The sequence below is a fragment of the Diceros bicornis genome, chromosome 38 (genome assembly GCF_020826845.1).
Source record: "Diceros bicornis minor isolate mBicDic1 chromosome 38, mDicBic1.mat.cur, whole genome shotgun sequence".
Classification (NCBI taxonomy): Eukaryota; Metazoa; Chordata; class Mammalia; order Perissodactyla; family Rhinocerotidae; genus Diceros; species Diceros bicornis.
Window position 1 is genome coordinate 17016775 of NC_080777.1, and position 23073 is coordinate 17039847.

General features: G+C 37.0%; 1 protein-coding gene across 1 annotated transcript in view; it reads left to right on the plus strand.

Moving 5' to 3' along the window:
* USH2A (usherin) overlaps window positions 1-23073 on the plus strand; it is a 747185-nt gene that overhangs the window by 632363 nt on the left and 91749 nt on the right. Inside the window, exons 58-60 of the mRNA XM_058533703.1 lie at window positions 8900-9058; window positions 10492-10654; window positions 21365-21719. Of these exons, the coding sequence (XP_058389686.1) occupies window positions 8900-9058; window positions 10492-10654; window positions 21365-21719 (677 nt within the window). The remainder of the gene's footprint in view (window positions 1-8899; window positions 9059-10491; window positions 10655-21364; window positions 21720-23073) is intronic.

Below are 23073 nucleotides of genomic sequence, written 5' to 3' on the forward strand. Positions count from 1 at the left end.
AGCAGTGGTGAGTTTCAGAAGAAAATATAAAACTCATTTCAGTGATTTATGTTTTATTTTGCATATTAATACATTTATCTTTTTTCAGCTTTATTGAGGGATAACTGACAAATAAAATAGTAATTCATTTAAAGTGTACAAAATGATGATTTGATATACATATTCGTGGTGAAAGGATTCCTACCATCGTGTTAATTAACACATCCATCTCACATATTTACCATTTTTGGTGAGAACACTTAAGTTCTACTCTCTTAACAAATTTGAATTATACAATAAAGTACTATCAACTATAGTCATCATGTTATACATTAGACCCTCAAACTGTATTCCTCTTATAACTGAAAGTTTGTACCATTTTACCAACCTCTCCCCATTTCCCCCACCCCCAGACCCTGACAACTACCATTCTACTCTGTTTCTATGAGTTAGACCTTTTTTTTTAAGACTCCACGTATAGGTGGATACCATATAGTATTTGTTTTTCTTTGTCTGGCTACATATTTCACTTAGCATAATGCCCTCTAGGTTCATCCATGTTGTCACCAATAGCAGGATTTCCTTCATTTTTTTATTGAGGTAACATTGATTTATAACATATAAATTTCAGGTGTGCATCATTATATTTTGATTTCTGTGTAGACTACATCATGTTCACCATCCAAAGACTAATTACCATCCATCACCATACACATGTGCCCAGTCACCCTTTTCACCCTCCTCGCTCCCCGCTGGTAACCACCAATCTAATCTCTGTATCTTTGTGTGTGTTTGTTCTAGTTGTTTTTATCTTCTATTTATGAGTGAGATCATGTGGTATTTGACTTTCTTTGTCTGACTTATTTCGCTTAGCATAATACTCTCAAGGTCCATATGTGTTGCTGCAAATGGCAAGATTTCATCATTTTTTATAGCTGAGTAGTATTCTATTGTGTAACTATACCACATCATCTTTATCCATTCATCCTCTGATGGGCACTTATGTTATTTCTAAGTCTTGGCTATTGTGAATAATGCTACAATGAACATAGGAGTGCAGATATTTCTTTGAGATAGTGATTTCATTTCCTTTGGGTATATACCCAGAAGTGGCATTATTGGATCATATGGTAGTTCTATTTTTAATTTCTTGAGGAGCCTCCATACTGTTTTCCATGGTGGCTGCACTGGTTTACATTCCCACCAACAGTGCACCGGGTTCCTTTTTCTCCACATCCTCACCAGCATTTGTTACCTCTTCTCTTTTTGATGACAGCCATCCTAACAGGTGTGAAGTGATATCTCATTGTGCTTTTGATTTGCATTTCCCTGATGATTAGGGATGCTGAGCATCTTTTCATGTACCTGTTGGCCATTTGTATATCTTCTTTGGGAAAATGTCTATTCAGGTCCTTTGTCTATGTTTTAATTGGGTTATTTGTTTTTTTGCTATAGAGTTGTGTGATTTCCTTGTATATTTTAGATATTAACCCCTTATCATATATGTGATTTGCAAGTATTTTCTTCCATTCCATAGGTTGCCTCTTCATTTTGTTGATGGTTTCCTTTGCTGTGCAGAAACTTTTTAGTTTGATGTAGTTCCATTTGTTGAGTTTTGCTTTTGTTGCTTTTGCTTTTGGTGTTTAATAAATTTATCTTACTTTATTGAGTTCCAATATGTGGTAGGCATTTTTTGAAGAGATTAACCTGTATCTCATTTAATGCTTATAACAATGTAGTATGTCCCATTATTTACCCCATTTTACTAAGAAGAAAAGTCAATTTAGATGTTATAAGCTATTTTCTCCAGGTTATTCATCACATGGGTGTCAGAGCCAACCAACAATGGATCTGACTCCAAATTCCATCATCAAAACCACTGTGCTATATTTTCACACTATTTTTCTACCTAAACAATGCAGAAAGCTGATGATTTTTTTCTGAGTTCTACTATGATCCAGTTCAAAAGCTAAAAAATAACTTTGCTACAGACATAGCAAATATGAATGAGGACAAAGTAATTCGAGGGCAGTCCCTTTAGTAACCCAGTAGAGTCATTTTATTTGTAGCTTAAAACTTCACAGGTTGTAATTCATTTGCCTTTGGATAGATTAATTCACCCATTTATTTTAACTAACATGAAAATGTTTACTGAGCCCCACTCAGGGGCAAGGCATGATGCTAGATACCCTGAGAGTTATAAAGAAGAATGATGGGGCCGGCCCAGTGGCACAGTGGTTAAGTTCGCACTCTCCACTTCGGCGGCCCCGGGTTCATGGGTTCGGATCCCAGGTGCACACCGATGCACTGCTTGACAAGCCATGCTGTGGCAGCATCCCATATAAAGTAGAGGAAGATGGGCACAGATGTTAGCCCAGGGCCAATCTTCCTCAGCAAAAAGAGGAGGATTGGCAACAGTTGTTAGCTCAGGGCTAGTCTTCCTCACAAAACCAAAAATAAAAGAAGAATGAGACATTGTCCCTTCTGTCAAGAACCCTACTATCTGGTAGGGTAGAAAGAGCATAAAATGATAACTATTATACAAACTATGTAAAATTTCTATACAATTGGTATGGATGTACGTTTAAGAGGGTCCTGTTTCACTTCCACACCTCCAAAAAGACATAAACGAGACACCCCTACCTACACAAAGCAGAATTTCGGCTTTGTTAAAAGCATTATGTTAAGCACAACCAGCGTTTTGATCAAATGTGGCTATCAAACCGAATGAATAGCTTTCCTCTTAGAATTGTTCCTGCTCCAGCTCCTAAAAAAAGATTTAGAAAAAGAGTTTTTTGATTGACTCGTACCATTGTAAAGTATGCACCTGCTGTGAAATGAAGCCACCGGAAAAAAAAAAAAAAGGTGGAATAATTTAACTTTTTTATTTGTAAAGATAATCAGGCTTTTTCTGATTACATCTTAACTTCATAAATGTTAAATAACCTATCAGCATCTAGTTGTTGTAAATTATGAAAAGGAGCATTGCAAGGAATATTAACCAACGAAATCCTTGTTCTTTAGCGAACAAGAAAATGTGTTATGGCAGCTTGTCAGTGTGCGACTGGTAACTCGGACACCAAATAACAAAACTGCCATTTGCACTTAGGGTAAATTGGGTCACTTCTGCTTCCCCTGCTCCTCTTGCTCTGACATAAATTTAGGAACTCGAGAACTAGCCAAGTCGTGTGGCTTCCCAGCCGACTTTAACAAATATGCCCATTTCATTTCATTTAGCCATCAGAATACCAGGGGGCTAGGTCGCTTCAGACTCCTTGCAGTTGGTAGAGGGTTGGCAGGAACACAGGAGGCCTTCATGTCACAGTCCTGTAAATTATGACAGCAGAGAGGGCCCTCTTTCCTAAATGCGTGTCACCATTTGATATGGTCTCAGCTTCAAGGAGCGTTTTCTGTTTCAACACCTCACAGACCTATGTAAAGGACATGTATTTCCGATTAACCAAGACGTGAAAAATACATTTTCCAGGTTCATGCTTTGACTAGCCATATTTAAACCTAGATAAAGATTGTGTCTATATTTGAAAAGTGCAATTTTGTTCCCCTGATCCCCTAGGAGTCCTGTCCTTTTAAGCAGAGAAGTTACTGGAAGCAGACCAATGGGTACAGACTGAAGATATATAGTAAAGTGCAACCTCAGATGAAGTGAAGAGAAGACTGCTCTAAATTACTGCTGAGAATGAAAACTAGGATATCTTCATAGGAATACAACCCTTGATCACATCCAAGTATACATAAAACATAAAAGCAGATAACAAAATATTGTTATAAAGATATTTCCTTAAATGAATGTAACATTTATTTGTAATTGGAATAGCAAGTTTATATAAAAGGTGGGTTCAGGGGCCAGCCCCATGGTATAGTGGTTAAGTTTGGTGTGCTCCACCTCGGTGGCCCAAGTTCACGGGTTTGGATCCCCGGCGCGGACCTACACCACTCATCGGTGGCTATGCTGCGGTGGGAACCCACATACAAAATAAAGGAAGATTGGCATGGATGTTAGCTCAGGGTGAATCTTCCTCAAGCGAAAAGAGGAAGATTGGCAACAGATGTTAGCTCAAGGCAAGTCTTCCTCAGCAAAAAAGGGTTGAAGTATTTGAGGGCACATGATAACAGTATCATAGTCGTGGGCTGTTTTTCCTTTTTGTTCCCTTTCATTTTGTTTTGTAGAGATGTCTATCATTTACTCAGCACTTTCTGTGTTACTAGAATGTACTAAAATGCTTTCCATGCATTTTCTAATTTAATCTTTATAGCTCTTTATGAGGTGGCTACTAGTATCATCATTTTACAGATGAAGAGACTGATATTCATAGGGATTGGGTAATTTACGAGAGACAAAAAAGGACAGAGGAGGGTTTTCATCTGTTGGACTCTATTCTGTGGTTTGTCTAGTACATTAAGAATGGTGGCGTATTTTTCAAATGTGTGTTTGTCACACTTTTCTACAAGATCTACCCTAGGAACAGAGGAGACAGAATGAATGTGTCATCCAAGAGGTCTGGAAACAACCTGAAGCATTCACCATAAGTTTGCAATTTCTTTAAGGCCTTGCTTTTTATCTTAAAAATCCATGCATGGGGCCAGCCCCATGGAGTAGTGGTTAAGTTCGGCACAGCCCGCTTCAATGGCCCAGGTTCACTGGTTCGGATCTTGGGCGCAAATCTATACCACTCATCAGCTGTGCTGTGGTGGTGACCTATATATAAAAAATAGGGGAAGATGGGCACAGAAGTTAACTCAGGGTTAATCTTCCTCAGAAAAAGAAAAAGATTCATGCAAATTGGCATTGTATTCCGATGTGTTTGTCTTCATCCAAAAAATAATGTAATGTATAATTTATCATCAGAGGAATGTTTTCTACTAATCTCTTTGGCTAAAGAGTAATATGTTGTTATATTTTAGCATATTAGCTTAATCTGAAAACAGCTGACCCCAAAACATGTTCAATGTCCAGGCAATTCTTACTCTCTTCATTTTATCATAAATATGTGGGGACAAACAGCAACCTTTTTCCCACTGCTTCACAGACTAAGTCAGGGTAACAAGAAGGACAAATGCCCAAAATGTTAGGTGGAATGCTGTGACATTCTAAGATACTCTGGATGGAAATTTCCATACGCATATCTTCCTACTGAAAGGTCAGATTGCAAACTGAGAGGGTCCCTGGTTCACTCTTCAATCTCTTTTACTGCCTCAAGCAATAATCTCCAAAGAGTTTTTTTTTTTAGTAGGAAAAAAAAAAGCCTGGTTATATTACTCTTTGTTTTACCTCTAATACAGTTCTTAGGTTTTCCTCATCCATTAATGAACGGAGAGTCTCAGATGATCCCTATAATCAACTCCCTTCATCCGACTCTCACACTTCATTTTAATTACAGCAGTCTTGTTGGGAGCAGTAAAAACAGTCCCAGCTTTATCTTGCAGTTGAAAATCGGGCCTCGAAGAATATCTTCTAAATAAGCCCGTTTGTTTAGCTATACCACTAAAGAGACAAATGAATTTATTTAAATTTTCTAGGCATTAATCTTTGTCATGATATCTTTTTTCTTCATGGAAAAAAATAACGTAGAAATGTCTATTACCTGAGACTGGGCAGAAACATCATGGGCCCAGCCAACTTTTCATCCTGTGTCTGCAGAAGATTACCCACAGTGAATTCTTTTTTTTTTGGTTGTTTTATTGAGGTGGTATTGGTTTATAACATTGTGTGATTTCAGGTGTATGTTATCATATTTCAGTTTCTGTATAGACTGCATCGTGTTTACCACCAATAGTCTAGTTTTTATCCATCAGCATTTATATGTGCCCCTTTATCCCTTTCACCCTCCTACCCCAACCCCTTCTCTGGTAACCACTAATCTGTTCTCCTTATCTATGTGTTTGCTTTCCTTCCACGTATGAGTGAAATCATATGGTGTTTGTCTTTCTCTGTCTGACTTATTTGACTTAGCATGATACCCTCGAGGTCCATCCATGTTGCCGCAAATGGCGCCATTTTGTCCTTTTCTATGGCTGAGTAGTATTCCATTGTGTATACATACCACATCCTCTTTATCCATTCACCCGTTGATGCACAATGAATTCATTTTAAAGCAATAGTGAGCCACTAAAATTGTGTTTTGATTGCATCAGGAATGGTATTTGTACTTGTTCAACACACTAGTTATGTCCACATAAACTTTTCCTGCTGTCGTATGGTTAGTTCACTCTGTGGTCACTATAGAGTTAAAACAACTGGCTAGCGAAAGTTGTAATCACTCGGTACATGTATAATTTTCTAGTGTTGGGCTTTTTAGGAAGAAAAACCTGTACCAAATTTTTGTGAACAAGGAAAAGTGTGATTCTGCTGGTTTCTCTTGCTCGGTCAGGGAAGTTATGTGTTTCCCAAATTTTACAAGTGGAACTGATATTCCAGAAAGAGGTACCATGTTTGTCCTTGTCTCTGGAAATACTTTGACACAAGTCCACAAACGTCCAGGGTATGTGTATCTCAGTTTGGGGAAACTGCTCTTCAGAACTTGAAATGTTCACCTATAATTTTGTTCCATCAGTGGTGATTCTAATCCCTCCTCACTTTTTCCCCCTGCATCTAAGGAGTCTCCAAGACCTGTTCTGCCTGTCTACACATGTTCTCTCAGAATTATCCTTCCATTTTTTTCCCCCAGTTGCCCTAATCCAAGTCTCCATTCCTAAGAGAGAGCATAAATATAGATGAATAAGCTTTGGTATCAGATGGGCCTGAGTTCAGATCTGTCTGCTCCAATTAATCAATGTGAAATCTGGAACAAGTTACTTGATCCTCTGGGGCTTGGTTTTCTCATCTTTGAAAAAATGGTAAAATCGGGCCTGCCCAGTGGCATTAAGTTCGTGCACTCCACTTTGGCAGCCTGGGGTTCATGGATTCGACTCCTGGACGTGGACCTACACACCATTCATCAAGCCATGTTGTGGCAGCATCCCACATATGAAATAGAGGAAGATTGGCACAGCTGTTGACTCAGGGACAATCTTCCTCATGCAAAAAGAGGAATATTGGCAATCTTAGGGTGAATCTTACTCACCAAAAAAAAAAAAAAAGTAATAATATTTACCTTACAGTATTGTCCTGAGGCGTCATTCATCGATTCAACCAACCAACATTTATTGAGCTGAGATTTTGTGCTCAAGTCTAGGAATTGGAACTACATTGGGGAAGAGGACAAAGTCCCTGACTTTATAAAGTCAACATCCTAGTGGTATTAAATGAAATAATATATGCTGCCTGGCGTAAAACAGGACTGCAATGAAATGGCTCTGCTCGTTTGTGTTATTGGTGCAACCATGCAAAGACTTTCGAACTGGTATCCCTACCTCCTGTCTCTTGTGTTTTCAATCCAATATTTGCCCGCCAGCAGTCTCACCTTCCTAAAATATGGGTTAGAGCAGGTTAGCACCTACAAAGTCTCCTTGTTGCTGATTATATATAAAGCCCAAATTTCTTGAAGAAATAATTGATAAAATTTAGTGGTCACTTGAGTTTGAGAGTGAAGAAAGTAGAATCTTCTCTAAGAGACTTACTCTAAAACCTCCATCATAAGAAAATAGAGAGAGTACATCCAAGAAGAAGAACAGGTTTGGGAGTGGACAATATAGTAATTCTGTTTGGGACCTGCTGAGATTGAGGTCTCTGTGAAGTAAGCTGTTAAAATACCAACCTGGAATTCGGGAGAGATATAAGGCCAGAGAAAAGAATTTAGGAATCAATGTTAGAATAACAACAATTTAAGCTATTAGGACCAATGCAGCAGATAGTTTAATAGGATGCTCTCAATTTAAAAGAAAAATTCTCTGTCCGGGTCCAGCACAATCTAGCACCTTTCCAAAGGAAACAGTTGGTCAGTCCTGCTGACTATGATCAATATTTCCTTCAGAGACTCCTTATTTTCATCTATCCTGCACAAAATCCTAAGCATCTCTGGTTTGTACAGGCTCTTCTCCCCTTTATGCGTTGGGATTGTATCTACAAAAAGCAAAACCACATTTCATTCTTTAGACTTCATCTCTCATGGCTTGTTGAGTTCTGTGCTGTAGATGTCATTGTTTCTATAGCAAAGATAAACTTATTTAAGTACTACAAAGGTAAGTAATCAAACCCCAAAATGTTATAAGCTATCAGATCACTGAGAAAATTTAGTGGGAAACTCCATTATATTCTTTATTCAAGGCTCATATCTTCTTCTTGAAAAAGTGCACATGTTGTTCAGAATCAAATAAAACTCACAGACATTTAGTTATATGAAGAGGCTAAAATGACAAGACCTTCTTTTTTTAGAAAGTATTATGAAAATGACATTTTTAAACCAAATTTCATATATATTTAGGTCTGTAAGTCTCACTGACAGAGTGGACTGTCCTGGCTCAATAATTAATGCACTGGGAATTCTCTAGATAGACTGTGATTTGGATAGTTTATGGGCTATTATGTCAAGGATCCGTGTCAGACTGGATGCATACACAATGCATACAGAAAAATTATTGTCACAAGCAAAACTGGTGGGGTTTTTTTATGTACTTTAAGAGTAAGTAACCCTGGAAAAATATATGACACCATTTCTAATTGCCTTGTATTTTTTAAGAAGTGAAACATGCCTTTGTTTTTATTTGGCCATAGAGTGTATCTTTGAATAAAATTATTATACTTCATTTGTTTCTGAAAATGGGTGACACTCATTTCATACTTTTAGAATATGCTTTCTAATATTTTCCAACTTAAGTTTTATGCAGTTATTAATTGCTATATTAAGGAATGATATACCTTTAAGTTATAAAATTTTAAATATACATTTTTCTTAAAAGACAAACATTTGTTGACCATGCTGTATAGCATACATATATGTTTTTACTCTCTCTCTCTTTAAAGGGATCCTTGTTCCCAAAATGCCTGTGGAGTACAATGTCCTACTCAATGCTGGAAGTATAGCACCTCTGACCTCCTCTGTTGGTTGTCATCAGTCCACCCTTCTGGAAAATTTGGCTCCATTCACACAGTATGAGATAAGGATACAAGCATGTCAAAATGGTGAAAGTCTTTCAGACACTTGTCCTGGGCTTTTATAGAAAAGTATTTTATAAAAAAACAATTTCATTGAAAAGGAATAGATTCTCAATTCAAATACAAAGACTAACATTTCATTTCTTATTTGTACTGGACTGTTTACCCAGAAAAATCAGAGCTTGGCATTGAGTGAAACGTTATGCATTTCTGCACATTAAATCATGAATATTTAAATATATTAAAATGGTGGTTTTGCAAAGTCTTGTTTTATAAGGCACTTTAAAAGAAAAACACCTCGATCGCATAAAGGAATCATAGGTAATATAAAACAAAATGGATATTACAAAAATTTCATAGAAAATGTACTCACCTTGGTTCTATTTAAGTTTTATTAAGGAGGGGGGTGGTGGGAAGGGAGATATTATTTAGAAGTTGAGTTATACTTAAATGAATCTTACATATTTTACAGTGCTTCCCTGAATCCTATCTCATGTACATAAACTGTCCCCTTGAGTTTCATGACGTAGGCTAGTGGTCAATGAAATCACCATCTATCTATGTGGTCTTAAGGAAGAGCCTCTCTCATTCCCTTCACCCCTCCAAATATTATATAATGTATAACACCCAGTTGCTAAGAGAAGACAAGATGTAACTCATATGGGTGTACAAAACAAATTGCTTCACCTTAGATTAAAGAAATTTACCAATATCATACTTAACATAGAGTTGGAACTCCTGTATTACATATCCTTAGGAACTTCTGTTTCCAAGTGAGTACTAGTGCCCATAGAGTTGGTTAGGACTAGGGATGTGTAATTTTGCTATGCTTCCTCTCTGAAATTGTGAGTCAGTTTGCAAACTTCTCTCTACAAACCAGACCAAGGCATTTTGTTTTGAAGGATATTGCTTTCCCTCATCCAGTCTTCTGCTAATTAACATGGAAATAGCTTTAAGTTAATGTTTTCTTGATTTAAATGCAAAAATCAACTTCTGCATCTCTATTTCCCTAAAACTATGCTATGAAGATACAATATCCTTCAAATTAATTGTTTGATTCCCATGTGTTGACAGACGGTCATTATTTTAAAATATTGGCAAAAATAAGATATTACTTAGAGCATACAAGAGGTGCACGTCTCACACACACACTTATGAAATTCAAGCACATTATCACTTTCTGGCCAGAATGACTGCACTAAACTAGAGAAACCTCTGTTAAGACAAGCATAAGCTTTATTGTCTATGCCTGTAGAAGTAGGGAGTTAACTAATGGATTTTCCAAAAATGATTCCCTATTCAAATATTCAAATTCTGTAGAGATTTATAGTACTAGTCTAAAATATGTGTATAAATAAGTTCAGATAAAATGGTTTTCATGGTATCTTTGCCCTTCTATATGCATATGTAACTCTTTTCCCTACTTGATAAGTTACTAAAGATCTCGATTTTTTTTCAAGGAAGTTGTGGAGTTAGCAATAGGGTGTTTGTCAGAACACATGAAGCAGCCCCAATGGATCTGAATTCTCCTGTTCTTAAGGCACTGGGATCAGCTTGCATAGAGGTTCAATGGATGCCACCTAAAAAACCAAATGGAGTCATCACCAACTACTTTATTCACAGGTAACATTGACTATTACTATTATTTTTAATTATGTGAGAATATGTACTATTCCAGGACTGTAGAACCAAACACATTTTCTATTTCCATAAAAAAATAAATGGGAATTCATGACTTTTGAAGCACCTAGTGGGGACTAAAATTGGTGCTAGAAACATTTACATATTATCTTAGGAAAAAGGCCACAACTACCATGTAACATTTTTGTCTGGACCTGTTTGAAAGACCAGACCTCATAGTCCACATAAGCCCTCTTTGTTGGATGAAGTGGAGGAACCATCCTCTAGAGGCTCACTGGCCAAGAGAACACAGTCATTGCAGAGGAGGAATCAGGTCTGGGATGAGAATTCTACTATTTCCCATCCCCATCACCTGTTCTGTGGATGGTTGAAAGGTTTTTTCTCATCCTCAAAAGGTGGTGCTTTTCATATGCAGAAAGACGCTCATCTCTGCAGCTCCCCTTATGTTTTAAGGAGTTTCCACTCAGCTGGCTAGAGGGTGCCAGTGGAACTTCTTTTCACCATGATGTGCAGAATGTATTAAATGGATCCGCCTAAAATGAAGAAAAGAAGCACAGAGAGAGGGGAGAGGGAGAGAAGAGAGAGAGTGAGGAGAGAGACCATGGGCATTTTGGTTTGAAGGGTATTGTGATCCCCAATCCAGTCTTCACCTGATCAACATGGATATGCTTTAAATTAATGTTTTCTTTAAATAAATAATGAATTATGAAGAGGAGGAGGGAGGGAGGGAGGGAAAGAAAAAAAGGGAGGGAAGGAAGGAGAGAAAGAGAGAGAGAGAAAGAGAGGAGAGAGACAGACAGACAGAAAGTAAGACAGAGACTGTGGGGGAGGGAGAAAGAGGGAGAGGAGGGAAAAAGAAGGTAAAACAAAAACTGAGTCAAGGGACAGAGACCCTGTCAACTGAGAGCCTGCTGTCTGTCTTAGCCCATTAGAGCTGCTATAACAAAAATACCACAGACTGCATGGCTTATAAACAACAATTATTTCTCACAGTTCTGGAGGCTTTAAGGTGCTGGCAGATTCCGTGTCTGGTGAGGATTCACTTCCTGGTTCATAGACAGCCATCTTCTCACTGTGTCCTCACATGATGGAAGTGGTGAGGGAGCTCCATGGGGTCTCTTTCGTAGGAGCACTAATCTCATTCATGAGGAATCCACTCTCATGAGCTAATCACCTCCCAAAGGCCCCACCTCCTAATACCATCAACTTGGAGGTTAGGATTTCAACACATGAATGTGGGGGTGGGGGTACAGTGATTCAGACCATAGCGCTACGACAGAAAAGATGCTATCTAAGACAGATGGAAGGGATTTGCAGATTGAAACCCCATTCCGAAAATCATGTGTTTATATCAGGCATACAAAGCACAACACATTTTTCTCAGCTCCTCATCCCCACTTCTCTATCCTTTATTAGTCTCTCCAGCAGCCCCTTCCCCGCTTCCCTTGTTTGGACCTACACCCTGGACACATCGGGAAACTTAATTTAGGCTCCTTTTACAACTTCGGATATCGAAACTCTTTGATTCAGATCAATCTTCAGTGATGAGCTAAGGATATGTAGGAAAATTATGAAAGGAGAAAGTATTATTGCATTGCTGGTTATGTACATGACATTGCCAAAAATGAGCAAGCCAAATTTCTTCTCAGCAAACATTAATTTGAAGAATAATATTTCTGATTCAAATACACATGAACATGTAAAAATGGGTAATGTGAATTTACATTTTACGCTAAGCACATTAGTGCAGACTCTAAAATGCCCATCCTCTTGGAATAGTTTTCTTTCATCTACTTAATGCTAATTGTATGAGAAAAGCACATCAAATTCCTATTCTGAATAAAGGGAAATAAAGTATCTGTTAGAGACCAGGACGTGGCTTCACTCTGTTGGTTTTGTAAATAAAGCTCATGATTACAGTGTCTATTCCATGGCAGCTATAGAGAGGGAAAACAGGAAATATAATGCAGAAAGCCCGCTTCAATGAAAAATACTGTAAATTGAATTTGACAGCATTTGATGGCATTTGATTATTCTAGTCACAGCCAAACAATGATATAAAGAGTAATATGAAACAGAATGTGTTACTGCCTAGCAGACTCAAAAGCAATAAACCTTCCTCCAGTGTGACACAATCACTTCACAATCATAATTGTAGCCTGTTTGATACCTCTGAGTACAGCAGAAGGGCACTGACTGACATAGATACATTTTGTTTTTTATTTAAAGTGAAATGAAAATGGCGCACTGGGGCTCCAGATACAATCGTTATATTCACCTACATAGGCATGAATCACTTGGCAGTTATTTCAGTTGAAGTTTAAATGTGCTTAGACAACAACAATATCAAATTTTTCTTAGATAGCTGCAAAAAAATCAGAAATTTGTAAGGATAGAAATAGAATGTAGACACATAGTTCTTTTTCATCCTGGGACTCTGTAGAGCCCATTCTATCGTTGCAGCCGCAAGCCTGCAGTATTTCTGGGGAGGGTATGGCATGTAATTTCTGCTTCATCATTTGCCTCCTCTTTCTTCTATTGCCACCAAAGGAAATACATTTAGCTCAAACCAAAGACGGGGTTTGGCCTATGCAGATAGTTTCATTAAATTTCGGGAAGCCAGTTTGTCAATTTCGTTTTGAAAATGCTTGTTACTCTGTTCTCTCCAACCCTCCAAATCATTTCCCTTCAGTAATTCTCTTCTATTGTTTAAATAGTGCCTCTAAATACCATCCTGTTAAAAAGTGTCTGCTCTAATAAAGAGATAAGATGTTTATGATTTAAAAAAAAAAAATTATGTAATAAGGACAAGACTATTAATGTGATTTCTTCTCTTTAGTTTACCAGTTCATTTGATATTTTATTTAGGCTATTTTGTTGACTACACATGAGTTATGAAAGAGATGATTTCCTACAATAAAGAAAACACTTATGTTAGTGTTTTGCAAACTGTTTATTGACAAGTATAGACAGGCCATCTTGGGCCTTTTCTGTCTCTTCATGGTAAGTTTGGTTTACATAAAGATTCTCCAGTATTCTTCCTTTATCTTATATCTGTAACCTTGTAAATGGCAAAATCCATCTACGAAATCCAACTTTCATCTCCCAAATCCACCAAACATGTTTTCTTAGAACTTTACAAAATATGTAATAAAATGATCTCACATTAGGATCTTCCATTATAATAGAGACAAAATTGCACGGGGTTTTATTCTCATAAGCTGTCTCTTTAAATAAATAAAAAGATTTGATCAATGTGCAGTAAAAGACAAAAATATACACAAACACCCTCTAAACACTGTAAAAATGGAAACAAATGATGAGCCTCCTTCTGAGTATTCAGTAAGGTTTTAAGGATAGAATCTGAGATAGTTTGCAAGGATGGATGATATGAAGAGTATTCTAACCAGGGAACTGAAAATAGTAATTTTCTAGAATAGATAATTAAGTTGACTGAGTAAACTAAGAAAAAGGGGCAGTGACTCAAAAGTGAAGGAGTTTTCACATAATCAATTTGTGTTATGTGGAAAGATAGGTATGGATGTGGATATGCAAAGATAGATGATAGATATAGATAGGTAAGAGAGAGAGAGAGAGACATGTTAATATCTACTGTGAGATCTGAGCCCTATTACCAATGATCTTTACTATAGTAGGAGATATAAGCTAAACTAAGCAAACCATCAGACAGAGCTGTACAATGTGAGAAACATAAATATTTACCAGAAAATTTACAGGAGAGCAGGATTATTTCTGTCTGGAATATTCATGGAAGACTTCATGAAGTTGATGTCATTGGGACTTGGCCTTACAAAATAAAAATTTAATGGCTATTTAAACTGGAAATACACTTGTTAGAATAAAGTTTTAACAGTACAAAATATTATCAAAGTTATTTATCCCTTCTTTATGACTTACCCGTGGCATATATAATTCCCATCAACAGAAATTAACTACTTTAATTTTAATATATTACATTGATGTTTTCTCTTTATAGTTTTCTTTACATAGAAGGAATCATATTGTTCACACTGTTATGCAATTTTCTTTGAGCATTTGGATATATATATACACAACATACCTCTTTTCTTTTAATTACTCAACAATATTTTATTATATGGGTATGTATCATACATTATTTAACCAGTCTCCTACTGATGGCAAAATAGGTGATTTCCAAGTTTTCATTACAACAGCAATTCTCCAAAACCATCCTTAAAATAAGCATATGGAGGATTATTCTTAGTACTAAAAGTGTGGGGTCAAACTTTCATGCATTTTAAATTTTTAGAGATTGCTAAATTGTGTTCCAAAAATGGTATATAAGAATTTCTGATTCTGAAAACTCTTATCAATACTAGGTCTTATCAATCTTTCAAATCTTTGCCAGTTCAATATTTTAAGTGGCATATTATTGTTTTAATTAAAATTTTGGTCATTATAAGTGAGGTTCTTCACTTATTTCAAAAATTTATTTGCTATGTGTGTGTGTATAAGATATCATATATCCTTAGACCATTTTATTGTGGGTTGTTTCTTATTGATTTTTCTATCCTCTTTGTATATTAAGGAAATTCTGCCTTTAGTGATCATGTAAAAAATAACATATCAATTATTTCTTCCAGCACTTTTATTTCCTTATATCTAAATATAGACTTAATTTTGTTATAAGAAATGAGACAAGAAATCTAGGCATTCATTTTGGAAAAAAACTAATATGTCAACATTATTTTATACTTCACTGATTTGAAATGCCATATACAAAATTCCCATGTGTCATCTGATCCACTTCAGGAATTTGTATTCTGTTTCATTTGTGGTAGATAGAATTTTAACAAGCAGAGCCTGATGGCAAAGACATCTCAGGTGAGTAAAATTATAGAATAAGCATAATTCCCAATACTGTAGATATAGGGCTGGACTAATGGTCAGGCTTGGCTGGAGCCTTTGTTATTTGTAGGGGGAATTTAGAAGATCCACTTAGTGGTAGATTTTGAAAGACTTTTAAATACCAAGCTAAGGAGGTTAGGTTTTTTATTTGGAAGCGATGTGAGCCATTGCAGATATGGGGTGAAACAGGGAAACAATGTGATAGCGTGGACAGAGCACAGCATTTGTAGTCAGAAGATATGACTTCCAGGTCCTGGGTCTGCCACTTACTAGTTATGTGACCTTGGGCAAGTCACTATGTTCCCTAAGCTTCCATTTTTATGTACATTTACGTTAATAAACATAGAGAATAATTAACCTCCTAGAATTTTATAAAAATTAAATGAAATAATTTTTTGTGAAAGTGCTGTATACATACTATAAAGCATGATAAAAATAAGAAGTTATCTTAGCTATACCATCCATAGCCATGCTTTAGGAAGACACATCTGGCAGTTCTAGATGTATGTTTAAGGACGAAGAAAGAGGGTCATGATAATAAAAGAATCAGAATACAAAACATATGCCTAGTATGATCCTGTTTTTCTTTAAATATATAGAATATTTTTTACATTTACATGTGCATGAAAAATGTCTAGAATGTTGAACACCAAGAAAAAGTTAACAGTGCTAACCCCCAGAGATAGGTTATGGATGATTCTTTTAAATACTTGTGTTTTTGCTCATCTGTATTTTCTAATTACTTTTTACAATCAATATGTAATATGGTGTGATAAAGACAAAATAATAAATTCAGTAAGTCCAGATGCAAATCTATCATCACCCTTTTTATGATTTTCCAATTTCCCTCTTTCTATGAATATCATCATCACTTTCTGTAGCCATCAAGGGCTGCTTAAGAAAAAGAAAACACACCAGTTTTTTTAACAGAAAGTATAAATAATTAGTAACTGGTTAAATTTGTTAACTAGGTGACTGAAAGGATGAAAAGACAACTCTAAGATACTACGGACGCAGCAACTGTAGGAAACAGCTGCTATCCTTAGGATCAAGGGAACAAAAGGAAGCAGCTGGAATTATTAAAACTTAGAAACTTAGAGGGAAGCACCCGTGATTCTGAGACCCAGATGTCTGAGGAGGGGGCACCTGCCAGCTGGTGCAAGTGTCTGGGGGAGGAGGCATGAGATGAAGCTGATTTTCCAAGGTTGGAAAAATCTCATACTTGAATCATTTGCTCCTAAGGAGGAAGGATCTGCTACTTCCCAGGTGAAGGATCCTTGCTGGAGAGATGCTCACATAATCAACAAGCAAACAAGAAGCAAATAGGAAGGAGCCGGTTCCTTCTTCCTTTCAGCTTTCTGATCTGCCTCTGGGGCCCCCTATTGGCAAAGCCCAACATAGAGTCAGCTGGTAAAGCAGAAACATGGATTGCAGAGTCCTGGCTCCACTATCATAAAGCCAAATATAGAAGGGCAGGTTTATAGCTGAGAGATAATAGCTTCCTAACAGGCACAGTTATTAGTTAACCAGGTTTCAGAGAATCTTGGACTCTTCTTGTCAACCAGTCAGTGTGACAAGTGAATCAATAAAGAAAAGACTTAGCATGTAGGAGGATATGATAACTCTATTTGAGAGAGAAGCAAGGGAAAGACTTTCTGGAGAAAGTGACTTGGGCGTAGAGTTTTAAAAGATGAATTGAGTTTAGCGTATAGAAAGGAGGAGAAAAGGAAAAGGATGGGGTGAGGCATTCCAGAACAGGGTTAACAAATATCAAAGTCATGGAGGCATGAAATATCATGGAATATACGGGAACCACAGGCAAGCCTTTGATTATGACTGGAATATAAATGGGAGTAGAAATCTCAGAAGGTGAATCTGGAATGGTAAGCATAGGCCAGTTGCATGGCAAATCACTGAAGAGTTTTAAACAGGATTAAGTCTTAAAATTTTTGGAAGATCTTTGATATCTCTTCCCCAACACCAGAGTATCCATATCCACTCACTCCACAAAGCTGGATGATTCAACCTTCACAGAGCATTTTGTAAATCATCTGTGTTTCCACTTCCTCTACCATCAACCTTGCTCAGGATTTACGTTTATTTTCAAGTGGACTGTTGACGTGACCTCTTCATTGTGTGACTCCATGCTGTCACTCCCCGTTCAATGCAGCCTTTACATAACTTCTGGATTTGTCTTCCTAAATACAGCTTTGGGCATCATTTTTATAATAACTTCATTTGTGTCATATATTACATCTTACCCAGTGATTGTCACACGCATTATTTGACTTAATTCTTACAAAAATCCTGGGACATTATACACTGCAAGGTTATTAACTCCAGTTTACAAAGTGAAATGGAAACTAGAGAACACAGGAGAGCTTGCCCAAGGTCATTTAATCAAGTGGCAGGGCTAGGGTCTATGACCTGACTCCTCTGGCTACAGGTGTTTCTGGCTATTTATTTAAATTTAGAGTATTCTTAATATTCTTCATGAGGTGAGGGTGATAGTTTCATAATCTTAAATTGTTATGGAAAATGCATTCAGTTATAAGAATTTGTTTTAATTGCTTTTGATGATAAGCGCTGAGTATTGCTGGCTGGGACTGAGGATGTAGGGAGCTCTTTAAAAGGTTATATGACATTAAGACAACATAAATATGAATGTCTTTTAAAATACATTGTTCCCAGTTTTAATACTTTTTTTTTTGTTTTATTCTTAGCGTTAAGCAACATTAAATTAACTCTAGTTGGAAAAGTGCATTATTGAATTATCTCCCAAATGAGCTTAAGCATAGAATAACAATTTAGCTATTCAGAAAGAACTGAAAATGTGATTTTCCTAAGCACAGACTGTTCAAGAGGAAAAGCTTCCAGTTAAATGAACAGTTGAAGCCTAAATCTTAAATAAGTTAGGAATAATTGTGGTCTACTCAACCTCTTCTGTTCAAAGTTCATTCAAACATAAAGATACTCTGTTTTGTCTTTTGTTTTTGAGGGGTATTTTTGGTGAGGAAGATTGGTCCTGAGCTAACATCTCTGCCCATCTTCCTCTGTTTTGTATATGGGACGCTGCCACAGCATGGCTTGATGAGCGGTGCGTAGGTCTGCACCCGGAATCCGAACCTGCGAATCCTGGGCCGCCGAAGCAGAGCGCATGAACTTAACAACTATGCCACCGGGCCAGCCCTGATATTCTGTGCTTTAACCCCACAGATGGAACATTTATCTCACCATCATATTACTTTATTAAGTATTCAATAGTGATAAGAAATACTTAACCAGGTTGCATCCTTTAGTTGTTTTGGTGGATAAACTTGAGGCTAATATAATACTTAATCTCTTACATAGGATAGATTTTTAAAATTCACACTTTCAGGCAATTTTTTAAGAATGTCAGTTTTATGACAGCCATGGCTACACCTCATTGTGGGAATTCATGTGGGTTTAATAAAAATTAATTGAATTGTCATAGAAAGGTTGAAGCCAGATAAAAAAAAAAATTTTATTTCTCCATAGAAGTTCCTATGTTTGGTTGCTGTATATGTTCCTAGCAAACACCTTTTAAAAAACTCACAGAGAGGAATCCTTGGCTGTGAGCCCTGTGGTCCTCATTAGAATGGATCCCTCCCAATGACACACCTGGTACCTTGTATCTGCAGCAAGCACAAAGGCCAAACCCTGCGAACCTACACTGAGTATGGAATCTGGCCCACGCATGGTATCGGGGAGTAATGAGGTGGGTTGCAGAACCGTAATGGCAGGTCACTGAGAGGTCTCTATGAAGCCTCAACAGCCTCCAGCAGGAAGCTTGTCATTGCTCATTCTTAGGTCACAGCAATTTATCAACTTGAGGATCGTCAATTTCCCCAAGCCCAAGATTTTTAAATATCCTGCCTTTTTGGGAAAGGTACTGTCATTTACTCTGTCTTATAACCTTTTCCATTTTGATGGTTAATTTGATATGGCAGCATGTGAATATTCCGGCATCTGAAGAGTGTGTTAATTAAATACTCCTCACGGCCTGGAAAATACTGATTTATTCATAAGTCTCTTTTCAACTAGAGAGTAAGGTAAAGGAGGAGAGAGTCATCTCTTGGGTACATTCTTCCCTCACCTAGAATACTACCCTACTGGGAAAGAAGAGTTGATAGAGCTGAGGCAAAGATGCAGAAAAGCCGTGGAATTGTATTTATTTTGGCCGTTCATTCAAAAAACTGATTGAACTTACTGGGCCCAGATGCTGGGAATACCGAAATAAACCAATCACAATTCTTCAGGAACTTTCCCTTCTGGTCAGGTCTGCATCACGACTTTATATCTGGATAAGCAAATAACTTTTCCAAATGAAATATCAGATATTTGGGGCCATCTCAACAACTGACAATTCCATTTCTCTTACTTAGGTTCTATATATTGAGTACCAAAATAGTATGCATGGGCCCTAGTTTTGATATCCATTAAATCTAAATATGGAACTAAACAATTCCCTTCTCAGGCATTTGAAAGAAGTTTTTGAGCATACTCTGCATTTTACTAGGTTTTGGAGAAGACATCTAAAAGGATTTTTGACTTTTGCCCTTTAAAGATCTCTAAAGCAAATTCCCATTCTATGACTTTCGTGTTTTTTCATTAATTTGCATTTAGCTCTGTCTTTTCTACTCAGCCATGAGCTCCTTTAGAGAAGGAGTCTGTTCATCACCTCTGCTCCTGGTATAAGGCCTGGTGTATAATGAGTGCTCAATAAAGGTTTGTTGATGAATACAAGAAAGAATTGTCCTTACTTTGAAGGGTTATGGTTTAATGAAAGAAGAGAAAAATCAAATGAGGAGAAAATAAGTGACATGCAGGAAGTGAATTTAAAACATTCTAGAAACAAATGCAAAATAGCGTCTGTGCTAGGTAAATGAGAATAAGACTGTGGCTTCTCTTTGTCATTCCTCATACTTCGGTATGCTAGCCAGGGCATTTTCACGTGGAGATCTCATGGTTCCAAGAGCAGCAAGGGGGTCAGCTTCAATGTGCAAACACTTTCAAGTCTCTACATTCATCATATCTGCTACTGTCCCATTGGCCAAAGAAAGTCATATGGCCAAGTTCAGAGTGAGTTTGGGAGCATATTAGCAAAAGACATGGCTACAGGGAGGTTTAAACAAATTGGGACCCTTACTGCAATCCATCTACCATGGAAGGGTAAGAATTTCCAATAATATCAGCCTCTAATAATTGTATATAGTCTGGTTCCAGCTGTGCAAAAAATAAAACAATATAACTTCACGTGCATATGCACACCCACACACATATACATAGACATTTAGATAAAGAACCAGAAAACACACAAAAAAAGTATTAATAGTACTTACATATATGCTTCTGTTTTTTAATTTTTAATTTTTAAAAATTTTTAACATGCTTTTTTCCATGTATTACATGTGTAATTTTTTTTTGAAAGGAAACATCTCGAAGGTAATACAACAAAATATGACTAAGGGTGATGTTTCACTTTTTAAATTGTTTTAGTTCTTATGAATTTTCCATGTTTTTTAAAAAATATATACATTCTTTATAATTAGCCAAATATGCGTATGTATATATCAGCTACATTTTTCAAATGATGCTGAGTCAGGTCTCTGGTGTACTTTTCCTTCTGGTCTTTCTTCATCACGACACCAGGAAGAGACAGTTGAAGAGTTGGGTCAATAACAAAATCTAAAAAGCAATTTCGTACTGTATCTACCAACCTGTTTTTTGAAGTTTTGAAGTCTGCAGCTGTCACTGATTGCCTTCTTGGTTTCCTCTCAGACGTCCTGCTGGCACTGAAGAGGAGTCCCTTTTGTTTGTCTGGTCAGAAGGAGCCCTTGAATTTACCGACACTGCGGATACTCTAAGGCCATTCACACTCTATGAATATCGGGTCCAAGCACGTAACTCCAGGGGCTCCGTGGAGAGTCTGTGGTCATCAGTGCAGACTCTGGAAGCCCCACCTCAAGATTTGCCAGCTCCTTGGGCTCAAGCCACCAGCGCGCATTCAGTTCTGCTGAATTGGACAAAGCCAGAATCTCCCAATGGTGTTATCTCCCAGTACCGTGTGGTCTACCAAGAGAGACCGGATGACCCAACATTTAACATCTCTACTGTGCGTGCTTTCACAGTGATGGTAAGATCTTAGAAAAAGTAATAGGTACTTAGATTATCTTCTTAATATGTTGAAATTCATTTTCTTATCCAACTTGTTATTTGTCTTCACTTTGGTGTTAAATAGCTGACAATCTTTCACATGTGAAAAGAAACAATGTAGTCATGGGGATAAGATACTGAGTATAAGGGATACTGGAAACCAGTTCGCAGACCACGATTAATTTGTATTACCTCAAGGAAATAAGCGAATCTCTCCTTGCCTGATTTCCAAATCCATTACATGGGAAAATTAAATGTGTCCCTCTATACCTCATGGGAATGAAGCTCAAATAAAATTAGACGGAAACTTAATTTTCTTCTTTCTCAAAGAGCCAATTATATCACATATCTACATCTATATCTATCTAGATATATCGATATTTATATCTATATTTATATCAATACATATATCTACATATATATGGGGCTTATGTGGGTGAAACAATATCACCCATAGCAGATAGATATAGAGATATCTCTAGATAAATATAAATATGAGGAAAAAGAAAATTCAATTTCTAGATGTATCTATCTAGATGTGTAGATATAGATATCACATGTGCTATAATTTAGTGGTGATTTTTCTGGGTTGGCCCCCTCTAGCCCATAACACAGCTGAATTTAGTTCACCTAGATTCTCCTAAGAGATTTCTTTACAGCTGGCATAGCCTGATGTTCAATGAGAGATACAGAAACAGGATGGTCCTTGTCTCAGGGGAGCTTCTCTTTTATAATATTGCAGAAATGAGAATTGAACATAAGAAAAAATAAGAGAAATAGTGGATCACAGCTAATAATGTCCAACATATCAGGATTCAGATCCCAAACTCCACCACCTACTAGCTGTAAACCACAATACAAGAGGAAATAATATCATATAGCAAAAGTACGAGGCAAAAAAATGCTCTGAGAAATCGACAGAAAGCCCTCATACCAAGGAGGCTTCATGGAGAAGGTGAAACTTTGTGATCTTAGGAGTTAAATACATATGGTTTTCAAAATATGTGAAGGCCTTGCTAAATATAAATAAGAGAAAAATGCACAGACAGCATGAAGCATTATTTTCAAAGACCAAACCATGTTTCTATACTTCCAATTTAGGCAGTCCAATTTACGTGAAGGTTATCTTTAGACTATAACATTTATCAAAATATCCATACCATATGATTTCCTTCGTTAAGTAGTAGATAATAACAACAATAAACAAACACATAGAGACAGACATTGGATTTGGTGGTTACCAGAGGGGAAGGGGGGAGGGAGGAGGGTGAAATGGATAATTCGGCACATGTGTGTGGTGATGGGTTGTAATTAGTATTTGGGTGGTGACAGGT